The 21,246-nt window shown below is 40.0% G+C and overlaps 1 protein-coding gene across 6 annotated transcripts in view; it reads left to right on the top strand.

The window, feature by feature from the left end:
• LOC124606181 (protein abrupt-like) overlaps window positions 1-21,246 on the top strand; it is a 260,199-nt gene that overhangs the window by 190,376 nt on the left and 48,577 nt on the right. For 2 of the 6 annotated variants that reach the window (XM_047138165.1, XM_047138158.1), the window contains exons 9-10: window positions 11,483-11,603; window positions 16,031-16,567. The exons of 1 other annotated variant lie outside the window; for it this stretch is intronic. In XM_047138165.1, the coding sequence (XP_046994121.1) occupies window positions 11,483-11,603; window positions 16,031-16,049 (140 nt within the window). In that variant the 3' untranslated portion in view covers window positions 16,050-16,567. Of the gene's footprint in view, window positions 1-11,482; window positions 11,604-16,030; window positions 16,568-21,246 lie in introns of those variants that run through there. 3 more of the 6 variants (XM_047138151.1, XR_006978697.1, XM_047138173.1) reach the window with 3 other exon arrangements.

The following is a 21,246-nucleotide window of genomic DNA, read 5'->3' as shown; positions in this document are numbered from 1 at the left end:
TACTACCTTTCTTGAATATTGGTGTGACCTGTGAAACATCCAGTCTTTGGGTACGGATGTTTTGTCGAGTGAACGGTTGTATATGATTGTTAAGTATGGAGCTAATGCATCAGCATACTCCAAAAGGAACCTAATTGATATACAGTCTGGACCAGAAGACTTGCTTTTATTAAGTGATTTAAGTTGCTTCACTACTCCGAGCATATTTACTTCTATGTTATTCATGTTGGCAGCTGTTCTCAATTCTGGAATATTTACTTCGTCTTCTTTTGTGAAGGCATTTCGGAAGGCTGTGTTTAGTAACTCTGCTTTGGCAGCACTGACTTCAATATATCTCCATTTGTATCACGCAGAGAAGGCATTGATTGTTTCTTGCCACTAACATGCTTCACATACAACCAGAATCTCTTTGGATTTTCTGCCAGGTTTCGAGACAAAGTTTCGTTATGGAAACTGTTATAAGCATATCGCATTGAAGTTGGTGTAAATTTCGAGCTTCTGTAAAAGATCACCAATCTTGGGGATTTTGTGTCTTTTTAAATTTGGCATGTTTGTTTTCTTGTTTCTGTAACAGTCTTCTAACCCGTTTTTTGTACCAAGGAGGATCATCTCCGTCGTTTGTTAATTTATTTGGTATAAATCTCCCAATTGCTGTCGATACTATTTCTTTGAATTCAAGCCACATCTCGTCTGAACTTATATTATTAATTTAGAGTGAGTGGAGATTGTGTCTCAGGAAGGTGTCAAGTGAATTTTTATCTGGTTTTTCGAATAGGTATATTTTTCGCTTATGTTTTGAGGATTTGGGGATTACAATATTCAATCCTGCTACGACAACCCTGTGTTCACTAATCCCTGAATTGGTTTTGATGCTCGTTATTAACTCAGCATTATTTGTTGCTAAGAGGTCACGTGTGTTTTCACAACCGTTTACTATTCGCGTGGGCTCATGAACTAATTGCTCAAGACAATTTTCAGAGAATGCGTTTAGCACAATTTCGGATGATATTTAATGCATACCTCCGGAATTAAACATGTATTTTCGCCAACATATCGAGTGTAAATTAAAGTCACCACCAACTATCATCGTATGATTCGGGTACGTGTTCGAAATCAAACGCAAGTTTTCTTTGAACATTTCAGCAACTGTATCATCTGAATTGGGAGGTCGGTATAAGGATCCAATTATTATTTTATTCTGGTTGCCAACAATGACCTCTGCCCATACTCACTCACATGAAGTATTTACTTCAATTTTGTGACAAGTTAGACTACTTCTAACAGCAACCCCACCGCCAACCATATTTAGCCTATCCTTTCGGAACACCGTTAGGTTCTTCGCAAAAATTTCGGCTGTGCTTATATCCGGCTTTAGCCAGCTTTCAGTGCCTATAACAATTTGAGTATCAGTGCTTTCTATTAGCGCTTGGAGCTCTGGTACTTTCCCAACACAGCTATGACAATTTACAACTGTTATACCAATGGTTCTTGTATCTACATTTTTCCTGTGTTCAGCCTGCACCCTTTGTGACTGAAGCCCTTCTTGTGTTTTCTCGAGACCCTCTAACCTAAAAACCCACCCAGTCCACGCCACACAGCCCCTGCTACCCATGTAGCTGCCTCCTGCGTATAGTGGACACCTGACCTGTTCAGTGGAACCCGAAACCCAACCACCCTTTGGCGCAAGTAGAGGAATCTGCAGGCTACATGGTCGCAGAACCGTCTGAGCCTCTGATTAAGACCCTCAACTCGGCTCTGTACCAGAGGTCCACAATCGGTGCAAATGATCAGCTCTGCTTTCATCTTGCAAGCGAGACTGGCAGCCTTTACCACTTATGTTAGTCGTTCGAAACCAGAGAGAATCTCTTATGATCCAAAGTGACACACATCATTGGTACCGACGTGAGCCACCACCTGCAGTTGGCTGCACCCTGTGCTCTTCATGGCATCTGGGAGGACCCTTTCCACATCTGGAATGACTCCACTCAGTGTGCACATGGAGTGCACATTGGATTTCTTACCCTTCTTGTCAGCCAAGTCCCTCAGGGGCCCCATAACACGCCTAACGTTGGAGTCCCTAACTACCAATAATCCTACCCTCTGTGATTGACCAGATCTTGCAGGCTGAGTGGCTTCCTCTGAAACAGGACAGGCGACAGCATCTGGCTCAGTGACAGTGTCAGCCACAGACAGCACCTGGAACCTGTTTGTCAGACAAACTGGGAGGCCTTATGTGCAGCCGCCTGGGAAGTCTTTCGCCACCTGCTTTGCCCCAGTGCGACCTCCCACTCGACCACAGGTGAGGGGTCAGCCTCAGTGCGAGCAGTAACTATGTTGGCCACTGGTGAGGACCGATCGGAGGACTCTGACGTGCTGGACGTCCGTTGGATCCTGCTGCCGGCCCACAACAGTGATGCCCATCCACTCCAGCCTCAAGCTGTGTAACCGAAGCCATCACAGCCAGAAGCTGAGAGCGAAGTGTCACCAACTCAGCTCGCAACCACACACAACAATCGCAGTCCCTGTCCATACTAAAGACCGTGGTAAACTAAGCTATGCAGATAAACGGACTATCAGCATGTGCTGTGCAACTCTATTGTAGAACCTGACAAAAATGCACGAACTGGACGAAGGGTTCCTCGGTAATGCTGATGATGACAGTGACTAGAAGTCATCTGTTGATCGTAGAGCGCAATGTCAACTAATACTACTAACAGTGGCGACACTAGAAGAATTGTGAAACATAGCTTGTACCGATGTAGTTACTTTGTGAGGTTTGGTAATTTGTAACACATCTCTCTGCGCTGGATCATACAGCTCTAGGGTCTTTGTACTAACTTCTCTGTCAGGAGTGAGACGTATAATAACATCATGCATGAAGGGTACCACATGTGTTGGGCCACACTGTTGAGAGGAAAAAGCATACTTATATGTCAAAATCCTACAAGGCAGCAGCCCATACTGCTTAGGAATGCTGATGTTGCTCAAGACATTCATTAAATTTTAGTCTGGTCTCAGTGACATGGGTTTGACGACTGTAATAATCAGTCAGCAAATCAAAAACTTCAGAAAGACTCAAGCCACTAGGTTCTTAGAGTGAGCATAGTTTCTACACAACCGCATACAATTAGTTACTAGAAGACAGTAAGAACATACACTGACATTTAGGGTCAGTTATTTGGCTTATCTTGCAGTGAAACAAAAATGATGTAAATAGACCTCCAAACTCTTGTCTTGTCAAAACAAGCAAATGGTGGAGGGGGAAGCAAGGAAACTGCAGCTGCTGGCTGTTGTTTTTGCAGCAATTGTAACAGCAATTTCTGCTGTTGCTGGTGGAATTCCATGGTTTTTCCTGTTGTTGCTGGTGTTGCAGTTGTTGTTGGTGCTGCTGCTAGGAGTCCTACTTTTTTCTTGCTGTTGCAGTTGCAGCAGTAGTTGTTGCAGCTGCTACTACAACTTTAAACCCAGGATCCATGCTTCACTGAAACAGTTGCATAGTGAGAACGTTCTCATCACCACTTTTCTATCCTACCCTCCACAGGTAGAACACAGTTTATCATCACTCGCACTGGTGATAACAACACAGAGACTGATGCAGCAAACAGATAATCCCGGAGGTTGATGATGTCAGAGTTCACAAAATGAATGACTAACCATAAAACAAGTCCAGGGTGTAGCAGAGTTATTTTAAGCATATACAACATTCCAGGAAGCAATCCAAATCACAAACATAAAACATGGAAGGTCAAAACTCAAGTGTTCAAAGGCCCATCATTAAGGGCTTCAAAAACCAGCTAGAGACTGACCGGCAAGTGCCAAGCTAAGGCATGTAGAGGCAGTCTCACATCAGTGAACAGCTCCATGTGACATACTTGCTGCAGCGACGCCTTGGGCAGCAACACACTGCTGTTTGAGTATGTAGCCTGAGTATCTCTGACCTGTTTTCCATTTCAATACTCAGGCTGCACGGGGAATCTGAATCAGGATCAGATACTAAAATGATTAAGTGGTGTCCCAGTTTATTCACTTCAATGAAACACACACAATTTGACTACTTTTACATCTACATCAACCTACATTGCTACCATTGCTAACCATTTCCCTTTCCTGTTCACTTGCAAACTGAGCAAGGAAAAAACAATGGTCTATGTGCTTCCATGTAAACCCTCATTTCTCTTATGTTGTCGTTGTGATCATTACACGATGTACATTGGTGGCATAGAATCGTACTGCTCTCTATCGCAAATAATGGTTCTCTGAACCTTCTCAATACTGATTAGGGAAAAGAATGTCTTCAACCCTCCAGGAATTCCCATTTGAATTCACTTTTCATTTCTGTGATGCTCTTATCCTGATTGAACCTACTGCTAACAAATGTAGCAGCATGCCTCTGACTTGCTTTGATATCTTTCTTTAATCTTGACGTGTATCCCTAATGCTTGAGCAATACTCCAGAATGGGTCTGGCAAGTGTTCTTTATGTGGTGTTCTTTATAGATGAACTATGACAAGCAGTCTTTGTCACAATTTCATAGGTCACTCCTGGCAATACCTTTGTCTCTAATGAACATTGACAATATTACTTAAAAAGATTTCAAGCCACTGATATACGAGAACTTATTCAATATTCCTTTGTTAACAGTCTAGTGTGTAGTGTTGTGCCAAGTAATTTCTGGAAATCTAGGAGTATGAAATCTGCCTGTTTCCCTTCAACCATGGTTTGCAGGGTATCGTGAGAAAAGGCAAGTTACGTTTTTCACAAGTCGTGTTTTCTAAATACTTGGCAGTTTGTGGACAGAATCTTTTCTCTCCACAGGAAATTTATTAGATCCACACTTAGAATATGCTCAAGAATTTTATGTCAAAAAGACATGAGGAGGAAGAGACTAGTGTTTAATGTCCCATTGACAATGAGGTCAAGCACAAGCTTGGATGAGGGAAGGATGGGGAAGAAAATCAGCCGTGCCCTTTCAAAGGAAGCATCCCAGCATTTGCTTAGTGATTTAGGAAAATCACAGAAAACGTAAATCAGGATGGCCGGACATGGGTTTGAACCATCGTCCTCCCGAATGCAAGTTCAGTATGCTAACCACTGTGCACACCTCACTCACGGGGGATGAGGGTTGTGAATGAAGGATATTGGTCTGCAGTATTGCGGGTGCACTAGGTAACAGTTTAGCGATAAATGCATGTTAAGTGAAGGGCTAATGCCAAAGAGTATTTTCTGTAAATAGTGTGGGGATTTGATTTGGACCTTCAAAATACCTGTTTTCAACACTTTAAGTTGCTTTTCAGTACCAGTACTAATTTATGTGTCCTCTGTATGAAAGTTTGTGTGGTGTATGATTTTCATGCATGAATGATTTTTTAAGTGTGAAATTTAAAACTTCAGCTTTCCCATTACTGTACTTCACTGCCACAACAGGCTGGCTGCTAATTTATAATGGTGCAAGTTATTGTATGCCAACAACTAAAATTGCATGATCAGAATACTTCCACACTACAGAAACTTTCTTTGAATAATTCTACAGTTGTTATCTTGGAATCAGGTGTCTGGTAAAAATATATGATGGTTAATTTTCGTTTATGTAGACCGGTTACTCAGTCCTGATAACTTTGCAGTCGGACTCCATTTTGACCTGCATACACACATTGTTTTTGTCAATTGCAATGAACCATCCCCAACCTATGATGTTTAATTAGTCTTTTCGAAATATGTTCCATGCAGTGATAAATATTTTGGAGGTGCCTTCTTTGTAGTTCATCCAGCTCTCAGTTCCGTGTACGGGTATGAGGGCTTTCCTGGAGGGCAGTGGATTCAGGGAATTTGTTATGAATGCTTTGTCAATTTTTTGTTAAAATCTTGATATTCGAAATATCTTCATTTTGTTTGTGGTCTTATTTTGTTTGTTGTATATTGAATGGTGAATGTTCATCAAAGGACCCCTATCACTTGCCCTAAAAAATGCACTCAGCACTCACTGTGCCCCCTGAACAGCTGCTTCCTTTCTATATTGCACACCATACTGCAGATCCGAAAATGGGCAGCCAAGATGACCACAGAATTGATGGAGCATCTTGTTGAGACCCTTCTTTCAGCTCCAAACTGAAGGATCCCAATCAATTCTGTCAAATTGTAGGCTCTGCTTGTACCCTTCAAGCAAAGTCAGCAGTCTTCATCAGTTTCGGTAGCTGTCTGCAGGAACTGAGGATGGCCTTAGAACTAAAGTAACAGGCATCATTGGTGCCAACATGTTCCACAACTTGCAGATGATTGCACCCTCCAACCTCGTAGCTGCAGGCAGGACTTCCTTCACACCCCACCTTCTCCCCCCCCCCCCCCCCCCCCCCTCCCCAACTGCCTGTGGCAGGTATATTGAGCACATATTGGCTTTCTCTCCAGCCTTGGCATATCATCAAAACCATTCCGTAAATCAAGAAGACATTTCACTTACATCATTGTGCAACATGTACTGATATAATGAAAACAAAATTTCTTTGTTATCAACACTAGCTCTGTGTGAGGTCGAGAAATTTTCTCGTTTGCTCATACTGGTTCTTTTTTGGCACTTCCTTGTGGCTGTCAGAATTATTTTGTTTATAAGGTTTATTAAATATTTTCAGACCTGTAACAGTGAGTCAGTCATTCACTGCACTTTTGTTGTAGTTAACTGCTAGATGGCACCATTCTCACTGCTAGATGGTGCCATTCCCTCTGTTTAATTCAGATTTAAACAGTATATCAGTTCACAATTAGTTGTGAAGTAAACATGACTATGGCTCTCTCCACTTGTGCCAGTGAAAAACAGTTTGTTGTAATCTGCTCTTTTTTTGGTTTGAGTAACACTAACAAAAATCCATAGAACACTTTCAGCACTATATGAGGGCAGCATTTTACCGTGGGCAAATGGATTGCCAGAGCATTTAACAGTGCACAAACAGTGGAACAGGCTTGAAGAACAATGAAACAGCAGGGTCCATCCACGTTCGTTGCTAATGCCATCATTGAACAAGGCTGATTGACTGATAAGTGACTGTCAATGAAGTCACAAACTATGTGGGCATTGGTCATGGTTCTTCATGGGAAATAATGCATAATAGATGTAACTTTCATAAGATTTGTGTGATATTGGTACCAAACTAACTAAGGGGAGAGCACAAGAGCAACTGGTTGAGTATATATCAGAGCCCATGGGACTGATAAACTAATGTACATGAAATTTTTCAGGAATTAATCATCACTAACATTAAAATATGGTTATTACAACTGAGACTGTTATAATAAATATTTTAAAATTTTGGACACTTGGAGAATCTCTCATGACAGTATGTCATCCAGTATTACTTCCAACTAGAAATCAAATACCAGATGACAAAATAGCAACATCTTCATTGGCATATCATTAGTTTGTTTCACTCAAATTCATGTTAAAGAGGTCAACAGTTTGCATCCAGTTGAGAGGCAAAGGAAGTGGTGCATACATGACTTGTTGCTCAATTGAATACTATTTTTTGTTCCTTAGGTCATTAGAAAACTTGTGCAGTGATGGACAAAGTGCCTCAAAGATCTGGATGAATTCTGGGTGATCAAACAGTCAGTATAAATTTGAAAACTTAATAAACCATGAAATAATGTAGAATAGAGAGGTAAAAATTGACACACGTGTTTGGAATGACATGGGGTTTAAAAAAAAAAAAAAAAAAAAAAACAAAGCTCACAAAATGTCCGACAGATGGCGCTGGACAGCAAAACGTCAGTGACTGTGCATGACAATCACGTATAAAAGGAGCTGTAATTATAGAGAGAATCAGATGCGCCAGCAGTCGCAGCATGTTGACATTATCTGAAAAGGAGCTTTTAGTGAAGCTGTATTATCAGAATGGGGAATGTGCTAGTTCAGCGTTACAATCCTATTGCCACAGGAAGGGGATTCGAACGGGTAAAGGTCCATTGACAAATGCAGATGTGGCGAGAATGATTTCGAAGTTCGAAGGCATGAGTTGTTTATACGATAGGCCCCATAGTGGCCGACCGAGCACAATGCTTAATGCTGCTGAGACAATTCAGGAAGAAATGGAGACTGTAGCGGGTTCATCTATGCACGGGGAAGTCAGCACTCGTGCAGTCGCAAATCACACCGGCATTCCATACACTATTGTTTGGTTGGCACTTAGGCGTACCCTCCGATGCTACCCGTACAAAATCCATTGGCATCATGAACTGTTACCTGGCGATTTAGTTAAGCGGAGGGCATTTGTGGTGTGGGCGTTTCAAAAGATGGCGGAAGATGACGATTGATTGAGTAACGTGTTGTGGACCGACGAAGCTCATTTCATGCTCCGAGGGTCTGTCAACACCCACAACTGCAGAATTTGGGCTACCGAAAATCCTGAATTTGGGCTACCGAAAATCCTAGATCTGTCGTGGAAACTCCATTGCACGACGGGAAAGTCACGGTATGGGTTGGATTTACCACATCCACCGTTATCGGGCGTTTTTTCTTCGAGGAAATGCGTGATTCTGGTTTTGTAACTGCTACCATGATGGGTGAGAGGTACACCGATATGTTACAGAATCGCATCATCCCCAGCCTGGCTGATAAACACCTGCTGGAACGTATGATGTTTATGCATGATGGCGGTCCACCCCATATTGCTAGACGCATAAAAGATCTCTTGCACGCGTCGTTTGGTGATGATCGTGTGCTCAGCCACCACTTTCGTCATGCTTGGCCTCCCAGGTCCCCAGACCTCAGTCCGTGCGATTATTGGCTTTGGCGTTACCTGAAGAAGCAAGTGTATCGTGATCGACCAGCATCTCTAGGGATGCTGAAAGACAACATCCGACTCCAATGCCTCACCATAACTCCGGACATGCTTTACAGTGCTGTTCACAACACTTCAGAGGTGGTGGTTCAGATTGCTGTACACACTGGTACCTCTAATACCCAGTAGCCCGTCCTCTTGCATTGATGCATGCCTGTATTCATCGTGGCATACTATCTGCAAGTTCATCAAGGCACGGTTGTTCCAGATTGTCCCAATCAATGGTGATTCGGTGTAGATCCCTCAGAGTGTTTGGTGGGTCATGTCGTCCATAAACAGCCCTTTTCAATCTATCCCAATGTGTTTGAAAGGGTTCATGTCTGGAGAACATGTTGGCCACTCTAGTCGAGCGATGTTGGTATCCTGAGGGAAGTAATTCACAAGATATGCATGATGGGGGCGTGAATTGCCATCCATGAAGACGAATGCCTTGCCAATATGCTGCCGATATTGTTGCACTATTGGTTGGAGGATGGCCGTTATGGCACCTTCCATGATGACTAGCGGTGCACGTCGGCCACACATAATGCCACCCCAAAACACCAGGGAACCTCCACCTTGCTGCACTCGCTGGACAGTGTGTCTAAGGCATTCAGTCTAACCGGGTTGCCTCCAAACACGTCTCCAACTATTGTCTGGTTGAAGGCATATGCAACATTCATTGCTGAAGAGAATGTGATGCCAATCCTGATCAGTCCATTCAGCATGTTGTTGGGCCGATCTGTACTGTGCTACATGGTGTTGTGGTTGCAAAGATGGACCTCGCTGTGGACGTTGGGAGTGAAGCTGTGCATCGTACAGCCTATTGTGCACAGTTTGAGTCGTAACACGACATTCTGTGGTTGCACGAAATGCATTATTCAACATGGTGGCATTGCTGTCAAGGTTCCTCCAAGCCATAATCCATAGGTAGCAGTTATTTACTGCAGTAGTAGCCCTTGGGCAGCCTGAGTGAGGCTTGTCATAGACAGTTCCTGTCTCTCTGTATCTCCTCCATGTACAAATAACATTGCTTTGGTTCACTCCGTGACACCTGGACACTTCCCTTGTTGAGAGCCCTTCCTGACACAGAGTAACAATGCATACGTGATCAAACCACAGTATTGACCGTCTAGGCATGGTTGAACTACAGACAACACAAGCTGTGTACCTCTTTCCTGGTGGAATGACTGGAACTGATTGGCTGTTTGACACTCTCCGTCTAATAGGCGCTGCTCCATGCATGGTTGTTTACATCTTTGGGTGGGCTTAGTGACATCTCTAAACAGTCAAAGGGACTGTGTCTGTGATACAGTATCCACAGTCAATGTCTATCTTCAGGAATTCTAGGAGCTGGGGTGATGCAAAACTTTTTTGATGTGTATAAAAGCTGTTTTTAGATACTTAGTGACTTACCTTTGTAAGTTCTGTTATTCTGCTATATTTGTGCTTAGTCTCATCTCTCAAAGATTGTTGGTAATGTGCCTCATAGTTTAATTCTTTATGACAATAGTTTCATTGAGAGTTGTGGGAATTATATTTGGGACTCTGGTAGCAGCAGTGCACAGAAATGCAGGCTAGTTTTTAGAATTTTCAAAACTTTTTATACTGTTTTTTACTGAAAAGGAAGAAGAGAAAATTGAAATGATAAAAATGTTAGTGACGTAAATGGTTAGCTTGTTGGTTTCTAGGTGAATTATTCTCTGTTTTAGTTACTTTTGTTTACCATTTCTTTTCCCTTTTCATTTTTCTTAGATTTAGTTTCCCTTGTTTTTTAGTATTTTATCCATCTTTAACAACAGGAGTCCTTCTATAATGAAATAATAGGCAACCAGTTGCATATAAGAAATTTAATTTCTTGGCTGGTTTTGGGCACTTAGTGCCCTTCTTCGGAAGGTCCAGTCACATGTTCCAGCCTCGCAATGCACTCCACACTTTGTTTTTGCTGACAGGTTCCCTACTTTGTTATGTTGCCTCTAAGAACAGATTGCTATTTGGAAGACAGTTAAATGTACTTTCATGCTGCATGTTCTTATTAGCCCTTTGCTTTTTCATTTGTTAGAGATTACAGTATTCGGTAAAATATTGTCAACTGCCACTTCAGACTTTTCTTGTAATAAAAAAGGTAAGGCTGACCTACACTCAGATATTGAAGTGCTCTCCAGAGTGCTTTACAAGGCATTATCTGATGGGAGATATATCCTGGGAACTGGCTCACACAACAACTTATATGGCAGTGTACACACCAGCTTTATTTTTTATTCATATACAATGGACTGACAAATGTGAACATCATATCAATAAACAAAAAATAATCCCAGGGACAAAGGGAGACTGAACATTTGGCCTAGGATTTGTGATATGACCATTATGCGGAAAAACATTTTTTTGTAAGGGAAATGGTGAATCGTGTGCTTTGAATAAAAACCCTTCTATAATTTATCAAAAGGTTTAGACTAAGGGATATAATGTTTGGTTAGTACTAATGTGGCCAGTAACACATCAAAAGAGGGTGTGAGAACTGTGGTAATCAAAACAGAAACTAAAAGATGAAAGGGTGCTGGCCAGTGAAGTTTGTTGATGCAAATTAGCACAATTAAATTTAGTTATATAATTTGTAAGACATGTAGGTAGTATAATTTGTATATATTTGTTACATTCATACATATCATTTACAGCATATGTTGGTACACATTTTCCCACCATCGAACGCAGCAAAGTGAAGCAGGTACTGGCATACAAGTGTAAAGAAAGTGCTGCTGCACTGAGGGTACGTGGATCTAAACTCCTTGGACTCAAGTAAGCATCTAGTTTTACTGTTTAATATATTAAGAATAGAAGTAGTTTCCAGGCTCTTGTTAGATTTCTTGAGTTTGTTCTGCTTTGTTCACTCTTTTACAATTATTATGCTAACCATATGTCCCACACAGTTGTTCCATTCTATTCTTTATATTAATATCTGGCTGAGGCTCATGACCCACATCTGATCCGTGATCCAAAGCTCCCACCTTCTTTTAACGGTGACAGGTGGAAAAGAGGTTTCTTCAAAGGTATCTGTACAGTGTATGAAGACTGTAGGTCTGACTGTAGGACTGAAGTGGTACCATTCAAGAGGAGGTTTAACTTCAAGAAGGCTGACTGGCAGACGTTCAGTGAAGAGCTTGACTCAAAAGTGATAAATATTCCACCACAACCTGAATTGTATGAAACCTTCATCAAATGTGTCCAACAAGTTTCGAGGAAAACTTCCGAGAGGATGCAGAACTCAGTATGTTCCAGGCATGTCCAGTGATGACAAACTTTTGTTAGAAAGATACCAAACTCTCTATAAAGAGGATCCATTTGCAGAAGAAACGATCCAAGCTGGTGAAATATTGCTGCAAGCCATTTCAGCAACTCGCAAGGCCAAGTAGAGTAACCTGGTAGAAAACTTCGACATGAAGCTGAACAGTAGACAAGCCTGGAAACTGCTTAAAAACCTGAGAGGCGACTCTGTAATATCACAAGACAATTTTACGAGTGTGATTCGTGATACAGTGGCAACCCAGCTCGTGCGGATTGGCAAAATAAAGGGAAGGATGCCCAAAGACTCTCTTCTGAATGATCCAGAAACAGATTATTATTTTCTTAGGGCTCCCTTCTCCATGGCTGAACTTGAAGCTGCCATCTCCAGTTTGAAGATGCATAAGGCTGCAGGTGTTGATGACCTTACAATTGAACAGATAAAGAACTTCAGCTGTAAAACGATAGAGTGTCTACTAAGCCTAATGAACACATGTTTTGCCAAGCTACACATCCCCAAAATGTGGTGGAAGTCTCGAGTCATTGCAATACTTAAGCTTGGGAAGGAACCAAACGATCCAAAAAATTTTCAACCTATCTCCCTTTTATGCCACGCCTTCAAGATATTAGAATGGCTGGTACTTAACCGAATCAGTGCCACCCTCAAAGTGAAGTTTATCCCACAACAATCAGGCTTTTGTGTTGGCGAATCATGCTGCAGTCAGATCTTGAATCTAACCCAGCACATCGAGGATGGTTTTGAGTGTGGTGAGATTACTGGAGTCGCTTTTGTTGATCTAACAGCTGCATACGACACTGTGAATCATAGGAAACTGTTAAATAAAGTGTATTATCTTACTAAGGACTACCAACTAACACCCCTTATTAGCACATTCCTTCAGAACAGTAGATTCCAAGTTTTATTAAAGGGTAAGAGGCAAACACAGAAGAATGGTCTCCCCCAAGGCAGTGTGCTTGCTCCAGCACTGTGCAATATCTGCACAAATGATCAGCCAATACCAGCAAGTACTAGCCTCTTCATCTATGCTGATGGCACAGCAGTAACTGTTCAGGGGCAAACCTTTAAAGAAGTAGAGGGAAAACTGCCTCGAGCAAAGGATGAACACTCCAAGTACTATGATGCCAACCACCTGAAGCCCAATCCCGGTAAAACTCAAGTGATCACCTTCCATTTATGAAACAGCGAAGTGCAGCAAAAGCTGGACATCAGATGGTGAGGAGAGGAGAGCAACTGAAATATTACCTGACACCAGTCTACCTAGGTGTCACACTGGACAGGGCTCTAACGTACAGGCAGAAATGTCTAAACGTGAAACAGAAAGCTATTGCTCGCATGGGATACTTAAGAAGCTGATTGGCAGCAGCAGGGAAGCCAGTCCACACCTCCTAAGGACTTATGCACTTGCGCTTTGTGTATCAGCCGCTGAGTATGCTGCTCCTGTGTGGATCACTTCAGCTCATGCTAAGCAAGTCAATATTGCGGTCAACGATACAGCAAGGATCATCTCGGGATGCTTGAAGCCAACTTCATTTTAGAAATTGTATCTGATTGTTGGAATAACCCCACCCAACATCCGGAGGGCCATTGCTGCAGACAATGAGAGAACAAAGCAGGAGAATGATCGTCAACATCCTCTGTATGGTCGTCAGGCAGCAAGATCCCACCTTAAATCTCGCAAGAGTTTTCTTGCTAGGACTTTGCCAATGAAGGGAGCACCAGTGACATTTCGTCTTGCAGCATGGAAGAGCTCACTGCTCACTGCCTGTAGACATCTCTCCAAAAGAAGAACTAGCTCCTGGCACAAACCTACAATACCCTGTATGGAGATCCCTCAACTGCCCAAGAGTTACCATTCCCTGACCAACCTGAAGAAATGAGGAATCCTTCCAGCGAGTGCTGACACCTTTTGCAACTGTGGGGCTGAAGAAGATCCAAGCTCCTACTTGTATGCCCCCTCCTGGACAACCCATGCACAATACAAGATGTTTACAAAGGAAATGACAAAGGTATCACAGCTGCTATTTTTTGGAAATGCTAACTGGACACACAAATGAATGATGAATGGAGTTAAGAAAATGAAGATCTGATACGCTTGTGGCATAGGAATAAGTTATTTATTAATACTTGACTTAAAAATATTGAAAGGTCTTAAGTATTCAATTGAGGAAAATGTGGTCATTGCAAAATGCGGGATGGAATGTGGTATGTATTTGATGGGTACTACTAAGTAGACAGAAACAGAACTGAAAAGCAGGCAGTCCCATAGGAAGGATGAGGGGTTTATTAAGATGATCCTACTGGTATCTGTGAATCAAAGAATAAGCACTAGCATGTGATCTATTTCTGAACTCTTTTCTGTTTAAACAACTACTGTTTCTGTTTCCCAATCAAATATTAGTAATTTTACAATAAATATCCATTTCTTAAACAGGTGACAGAGTTTGTAAAACATTATAACACACCTTGTAGTATGTTCTGTTCTGTTTAACATAATTTTCTATTTCATGGAGTGGATTGCATCCTCCTCCTCCTCCTCCTCCTCCTCCTACTACTACTACTACTACTACTACTACGCCATGGAAGAGTTCCTTTTTGTTGACAAAGTCTTCAACTTTGATGAGAAAGTAGTTCCCTAACTGTATTAATGTACCCTTTGCAGACCTCATCTTTCACCAACCATATAAACAATTATTTTGGAGGGCACAAGGACTGTTATAAGTTTAATCATTGAAGTCTGTTACTATTGTCAACTGTTGATGGGCTTTTACTCTAAGGCAAAAGTTCTACCTTTTACATATGAACATATTTAAGGTCATTTAACAGAGTAAACAAATACAGCACCATTCTTACTTGTCTTCCATGCTATGCTGAAATTTCTTTAGTTTCTTTGAATGAAGATAGTAGCTGGAGAACTAGTACTGTTCTGTGGATAATGTGTTGTCATCGCAAATACAAAAATGTTTGCAAGAAGTGGATTGTAAGGTCCTGTAGCTTAAGCATTTAATATCACTGGAGGATACCAACTCAGTTAAGTGTTGGAAGGCTATGATTTGATAGATAATTCATAAGCATTATGGATATTAACAGGACTCTGTAAGAAAACTCAGTCATCAAAACTAACATGTGGCTCTCAGTAGAAGTAGTTTCCACTATAATGTTTTAATAGTGTGGTAGATTGCAGATATACTAATCAAAGCCTTCATCTGAATTAATGACTGCCCATATTTGTATCTTTGGAGTTACATTTAATGACAGTGTACCATGTAACAGTGTTTGGCAGGCCCCAATTGAACAGTCTGTAATAGACTACCAGTACAAAGAACACACCTAATGCCCCCCACCCCTCTGAGTCCACCCTGTCTCCTTTTGCTCTTCAGTTTATTAATCTCACATCAGAAAAAGTACCACTTCATAAATGGCTCAAGGCTCTTCAATCAGTTTTACTGAATTAGCAAGAGATCATCCATTAACAAGTATTCCAGTATTTTGGAACACAAATTGCACACTTTATTTGTTAATTAAGAGAAACTGAAGGTGTGTGTGTAATAGAACTCACCAAAGTATATGCCAATATCACTGAACAATACTTTTTTCTGAAATTGCTTACATCTTACAAAACAAAACACACTCTTCTCACCATTTTTACTAAAGGTATGGAAGTTCTGTTAGTGGTATTGGAAACTTCAGTTAAGCATATGTTTCTTTTATAAATAGTTTATTTAAATACGAATGAAGTATCAAAATGCATAAAAATAATTTGCTGTACTTGTCCCCAAGCATGAGAGGAAGCTTTTAAGTACTTCATCTGTGAATATTGTCTGTAGGTATCCAATAATGTGATATTCAGACAGTTTCAGTTTCTCATATGAATCCTAGAGTATTCGTCTGAAACAATGTCAACTGGAGTTTTTCTTTGTTTCAGTGAACTTCAAGACCAGTAGCATCTGTCTGCACTCAAACCTGGATACTCTGATAACATTTATAGTCTATAAACAATAGCAGGCCTTTGTAACAGCTGTCATTAATCACAACTCTACGAGGTGTTTTGTTCTGACATTCTGTAAAATATGATACTTGAACTTGGTTCATTTGCACCTATTTTAAGTTGTTAACATTGTTTTATATTAGACTATTTGAGCAGTTACACTGCATTTATCATTTTTTATTCTGTCTAGTTTGTGTTTAATTATCTCTCTAGCTATTTGGCCATGTCTGTTTTCAACATGCATTATGTCACTGTGGATGTACCAGGCACATCCCAGTCTGTATTATGTGACAAATTTAATATTATTTGCCTTCTGAGACTGGAGAGAACAGGTTTTTAATATAGATATGTAATGTGCATTAATGTAGCAACAATTATGAACATCAGAAAGATCTCAATGTTGCTACACTGGAAATGAGTTTTGTGGCTCAAATTAAATAATAATAGTAATAATAATAATAATAATCATAATCATATGAAATGTGCCTTACTGAACTGTCTTTTCCCTGAGTAGCAGGGCTCAAGTTGATTAAAACATTCCATCATGTTTTTATATCTGAATAATACTGGTAGCTATCACATGATCATAAATTGAGGTATGATGAAATGTTTTTGCTCTGTAGTTAGAACTTTTTGTTAACTTCTGATACATTTCTACTTTTTTAATGGGAAAAAGTTGGAAAACTCTATGTTTTAGTGTGTAGGCACTATTTAGCATGTCCTGTTGTATTTGGATCCATCGTTGTAGCGACAGTATGTTAGTAGGTGATTGTAGTACTTAATCTGGAGCAGTTCATTTCTGAATGAAAATAACCTGTTCAGCTGCTATATGATGCCAGTATAAAGGAAGTAATTTTAAGTTTTCAGATGTCTGCATGCTGATTCTTTTATTGTGGAAAAAAACACAGTGCATTGATAAAATAAAAGAGAAAGCTTATTTGAATTGCCATTGGCTTATCTTCCTAAGTTATTGGGAGATGCCTATTCAGATAAGGCACCATACATATTTCGTTGGAAGTGTTTCATATTGGTCATATATTCCCTGTGTGAGACCTTGTATACATCTTAAATATAATGTTCTTTGCGTTCCATTTGTATGTATCAGACTGAGTGAAACGTTATAAAGGTTCCTGAGTTGTGTAGTTGCTATTGTTTGTATACATATAGGATTGTCATACTTCATTTGTGAGTACTATGTTGACTGGGAAGAAGTTAGTTGACAAGCATAAACCTCAAGATAGTACTGACTGATCAGTAATTTTCTGCATTTGTTTCTGCTTGGGAACACTTCCATTATTTTAATGTTTTAAGATACCAATTTTATTGATTAATGTTAGATTTCAACATTCCTCTTTTACTGGCAGAAGTTCAGATGTGCATGTTTCCTTATTGGTGTGGTTTAACACTGTCATTGTGGAGTATTTATATCGAATAGTAGCAATGCCAACTCTTCTCTATAAGAATTAAATCTGAATATGAAAGACAAGTGTTAAAAGTCAGCTTGAGGTCAGACAGTTGAAGGTACTGGGAGATATTAAAGACCATAGATATGGACTGTATCCATGAATAAAGAGAGCTCAAGCAACAGGCTGGGGTAAAGTAGTTGGCATGATGAGGCATGTGAGTATATCTTGAGGAAAAATGACGGTAGCGATGACAAATCTAGAGCAGTAGAATGCTTGCAGTAGTAGGCATGATGGGGGATGTGGTTTTAACTTGAGGAAAAAAAAAATGAGAGTAGCAGTGACAAATCCAGAGCTGTAGAATGCTTGCAGAGTCTTCAAGCCTTCATAAAACTCACTCTTCAGGCTCGCTCAGACTAGACTGCAATTCATGAGTACAATGAACCTATGCACAATGTGGCCATACAGCTCTGTGATTTGTTAGTCCCAGTATTCTGTTAGGCAAGAAAATGAATCTATGTATATCGTATAATCACTGTGAAGGGAAAGATAAACCAGAAGTTTGAAGAATGTAAACGCAGGTGTTCTTTGCCACTTATCCATAATTCCACCACCATGCTAGATCCACTCCACCCACCCACCCACCCACCCACCCACAGACACACACACACACACACACACACACACACACACTCTCTCTCTCTCTCTCTCTCTCTCTCTCTCTCTCTCTCTCTCTCTCTGTGTGTGTGTGTGTGTGTGTGTGTGTGTGTGTGTGTGTGTGTGTGTGTGAGAGAGAGAGAGAGAGAGAGAGAGAGAGAGAGAGAGAGAGAGAGAGAGAGAAATATTCTTGTTGCAAGAGCTCCTTACTGGGACTTAGTTATTCGTTGTTACTGTTCATGATTAATGTCATAAATGTTACTATTTGCTGCTCACCTAATAGTGATTATACAGGTCCAAGATGACAAATGCCGTTGGGTTTTCCTATCTGATAATACTCTGATAATACTGAGCAAGATGACACAGTTGTTAAGATTTAGGGCTCATATTCAGTTCACCTTGCCATGCAGATGAAAATTTTTGCACAGTTTCCTTCAATCAGTTAATACCTTGGTGGTTCACTGCGAATATCCAATATCCTTGTTCACCAATGTCCTATTTCATCTTGTTCTCCTTTTCTCTCTAATGATGGTGTAGTTGGCTGGATGCTACACCCTTACCTTCTCCTCTTTTTTGTTTACTGTATACATATCACACAGCGAAGACCAATTCCACAATTTTTCATTGTTTGATGTAAATTTTCAGCTTCTTCGGTGATGTAAGTGTTCATTTATTTCATACAATTTGCATTTAGTAGCCAGGTGAAAAAAGTTTCAGCCAGGATCAGCTTTTCTTTTGTAGTCAATGTATGTGGGATATTCAATAATTGATACAAAGTGTTGAGAAAAAAGGAGAATAAAAATGTATTCAATGGCAGTTAAATTTGTGCTTCATTTGAATATAATCTCCACCAGTCTTAAGACATTTTACATTTTTCCCACAGCTCTGTTGCCTTTCTAATTCCAGTAGTGAAGAATATTGACCTTGTTATCTGAGTCTTTTATGTGCAGCTCATCTGACAGCTTTGCTGTTTTCTAACTTGGTACTGTGTAAAACTGTTTTAATGGTCAGATCAGATGAAAATTGGACCAGTTAGAGGCCAGGATTGTATGATGTATGTGGCAACATCTGCCAATTCAAATTTTCTGTCCTCGTTTTCAGGGAATTTTAGGAATGGTCATTATCATGCAGCAATTTTATGAGTTTGTAATTCCTGCCACCACCTTTTACATATTATAGTAATAGAAATTCTTCTATGGGATAGAAAGAGTTGTCAAGGAGAAACTTTCTCAGTTTATTTTCATTTTACTTTGTTGTTTGTCAGATATTTTATATCACTCGGTAAGTGATCAAAAATTGTTGTTGCAGTATTGTGCACCACTTTCTGTGCTAAAGACAACCTTAATGTGGAGTAATGAATGTCATTATTTCTTCTAGTGTTGCAATTATGTACATCATTGAGCCTTTTGAAATGTAGTGGGGTGTTTACAAGAAATTGCAGTAGGGAATAAATATACTGTAAAACTGTAGTCTGTATGCCAATCTCCTTAAACATATATGTACAAGATGGCCATGGGCGAGCATCTCATTTTATTCTTACAGCACATTTATGGGCAATTAAAACCTTTGTTAAAGACGAGTTACCCCAGAACATTATTCCATATGACATTATTGAATGAAAATATGCAAAATATTTCAATTTACTGATTTGTGTCTCCCCAAGAAGCATTAGTGGGCAAGTCAAAATGATTCCATTGAAGTTTCTTCTGTTTGAATTCAGGGTAACAGAGGAAATTCCAAATGCGACCTCAGGCTGTAACACACCAGAAAGTCATTACCAACCATTAAAATCTGTTGTTTGAGTGCGTAACAAATGCAAGCATGAATGTCTTTTGAACTCGAGTCAGTTGTCTTGGACCCATCTTGAGCATGAGTAATTATAATTATGTTTATCATGAATGACTAATAATAATCAGTAGTTTTCTCAGTAACTCATTGTCCCTCCTATGTCACAAGAGACAGTCGTTTGTGTGTCTCATATGACTATTATTTCCATTATTAGCATAGGGTATGAGGAAACAGTTGACCTCTTCTCAAGCACATTTAACTTACTGACCTTGATAACATTTAGGCTTCATGTAAGCTGCTGCTGTTAAGTTATTTAACTCTGATATTAATTACACTAATTTAAAATTGTAGAAAATGGGACATCTAACAGTAACTAGTGCACAGTGGCGGATATAAATCTAATGGCAACCACTTCTTCACCATCTGGCCAGTGCCAAATTTGAAATTTCCATTATTTCAAGCCCCAAACTACAATACTTATGGGCATAGCAGGTTAATGTGTGTCAAATCCCACTACCTGTAGTCGAAACTGAATTTTTTATTTCTTTAGAGGGAAAGAAGTAGACCAAGGTAGTGCTGCACCAAAACAATAGATTTTTCTCTGGTATCAAACTGCGTGTTACACTTCTGCACATCATATACATAACTTTTTGTAATGAACGTCTTTTAAGACAAAATGCCATTACAATAGAATTATTATTTTTAGTGCACCAGTTTTCAGCTGTATGTACATTTCAGATCTGGTTTAGTAATCACACTCGTGAATCTTCAATTACAGCTAAACTAACGTGATTTAAATTATATTTCTGAACACTTTAATCTTGTTGTGTTAATCTGTGCTGCATTTTCTTTAGCTAAATATCACGTACCGCATTTCCATCAGTAGTTTGTATCCTACAATTTGGTTTTATCTTAGTTATCCTATATTTGTTTATTTTGTTTCCTTTCGATTTGAGAATATTAATCCTCCATTATACGTATCATGTGTCTGTCATGCAATTTTTGCAGAAAAATTTGAAGTTTATAAATGTATGTCTATTTTGCTTTTATTAGACTCAGTGCTGAAATGAGGGTACTGTAGGTAGGTTAAGTTGTTACAGTCATTAAAAGTTTCCTATTTGGCTACATACCATGTTGGTGCCTGACTGCCACTAAATTAGTTTTCCTCCCATGATCCTTTTGTAGTCTTCAAGGAAGTCTAGAGTGTTTTGGAATAAAACGTGTCAGGTTTCTTGCCAGATTTGCTGCAGAATACCACAAGAATTCCACTGTAAATATTCCAGTCAACCAGAAATTTTTTTTAGT

Source organism: Schistocerca americana, chromosome 1 (assembly GCF_021461395.2).
Source record: "Schistocerca americana isolate TAMUIC-IGC-003095 chromosome 1, iqSchAmer2.1, whole genome shotgun sequence".
NCBI lineage: Eukaryota > Metazoa > Arthropoda > Insecta > Orthoptera > Acrididae > Schistocerca > Schistocerca americana.
Note: the sequence above shows the minus strand (reverse complement) of the source record. Positions and strands in the feature narration are given on the sequence as shown.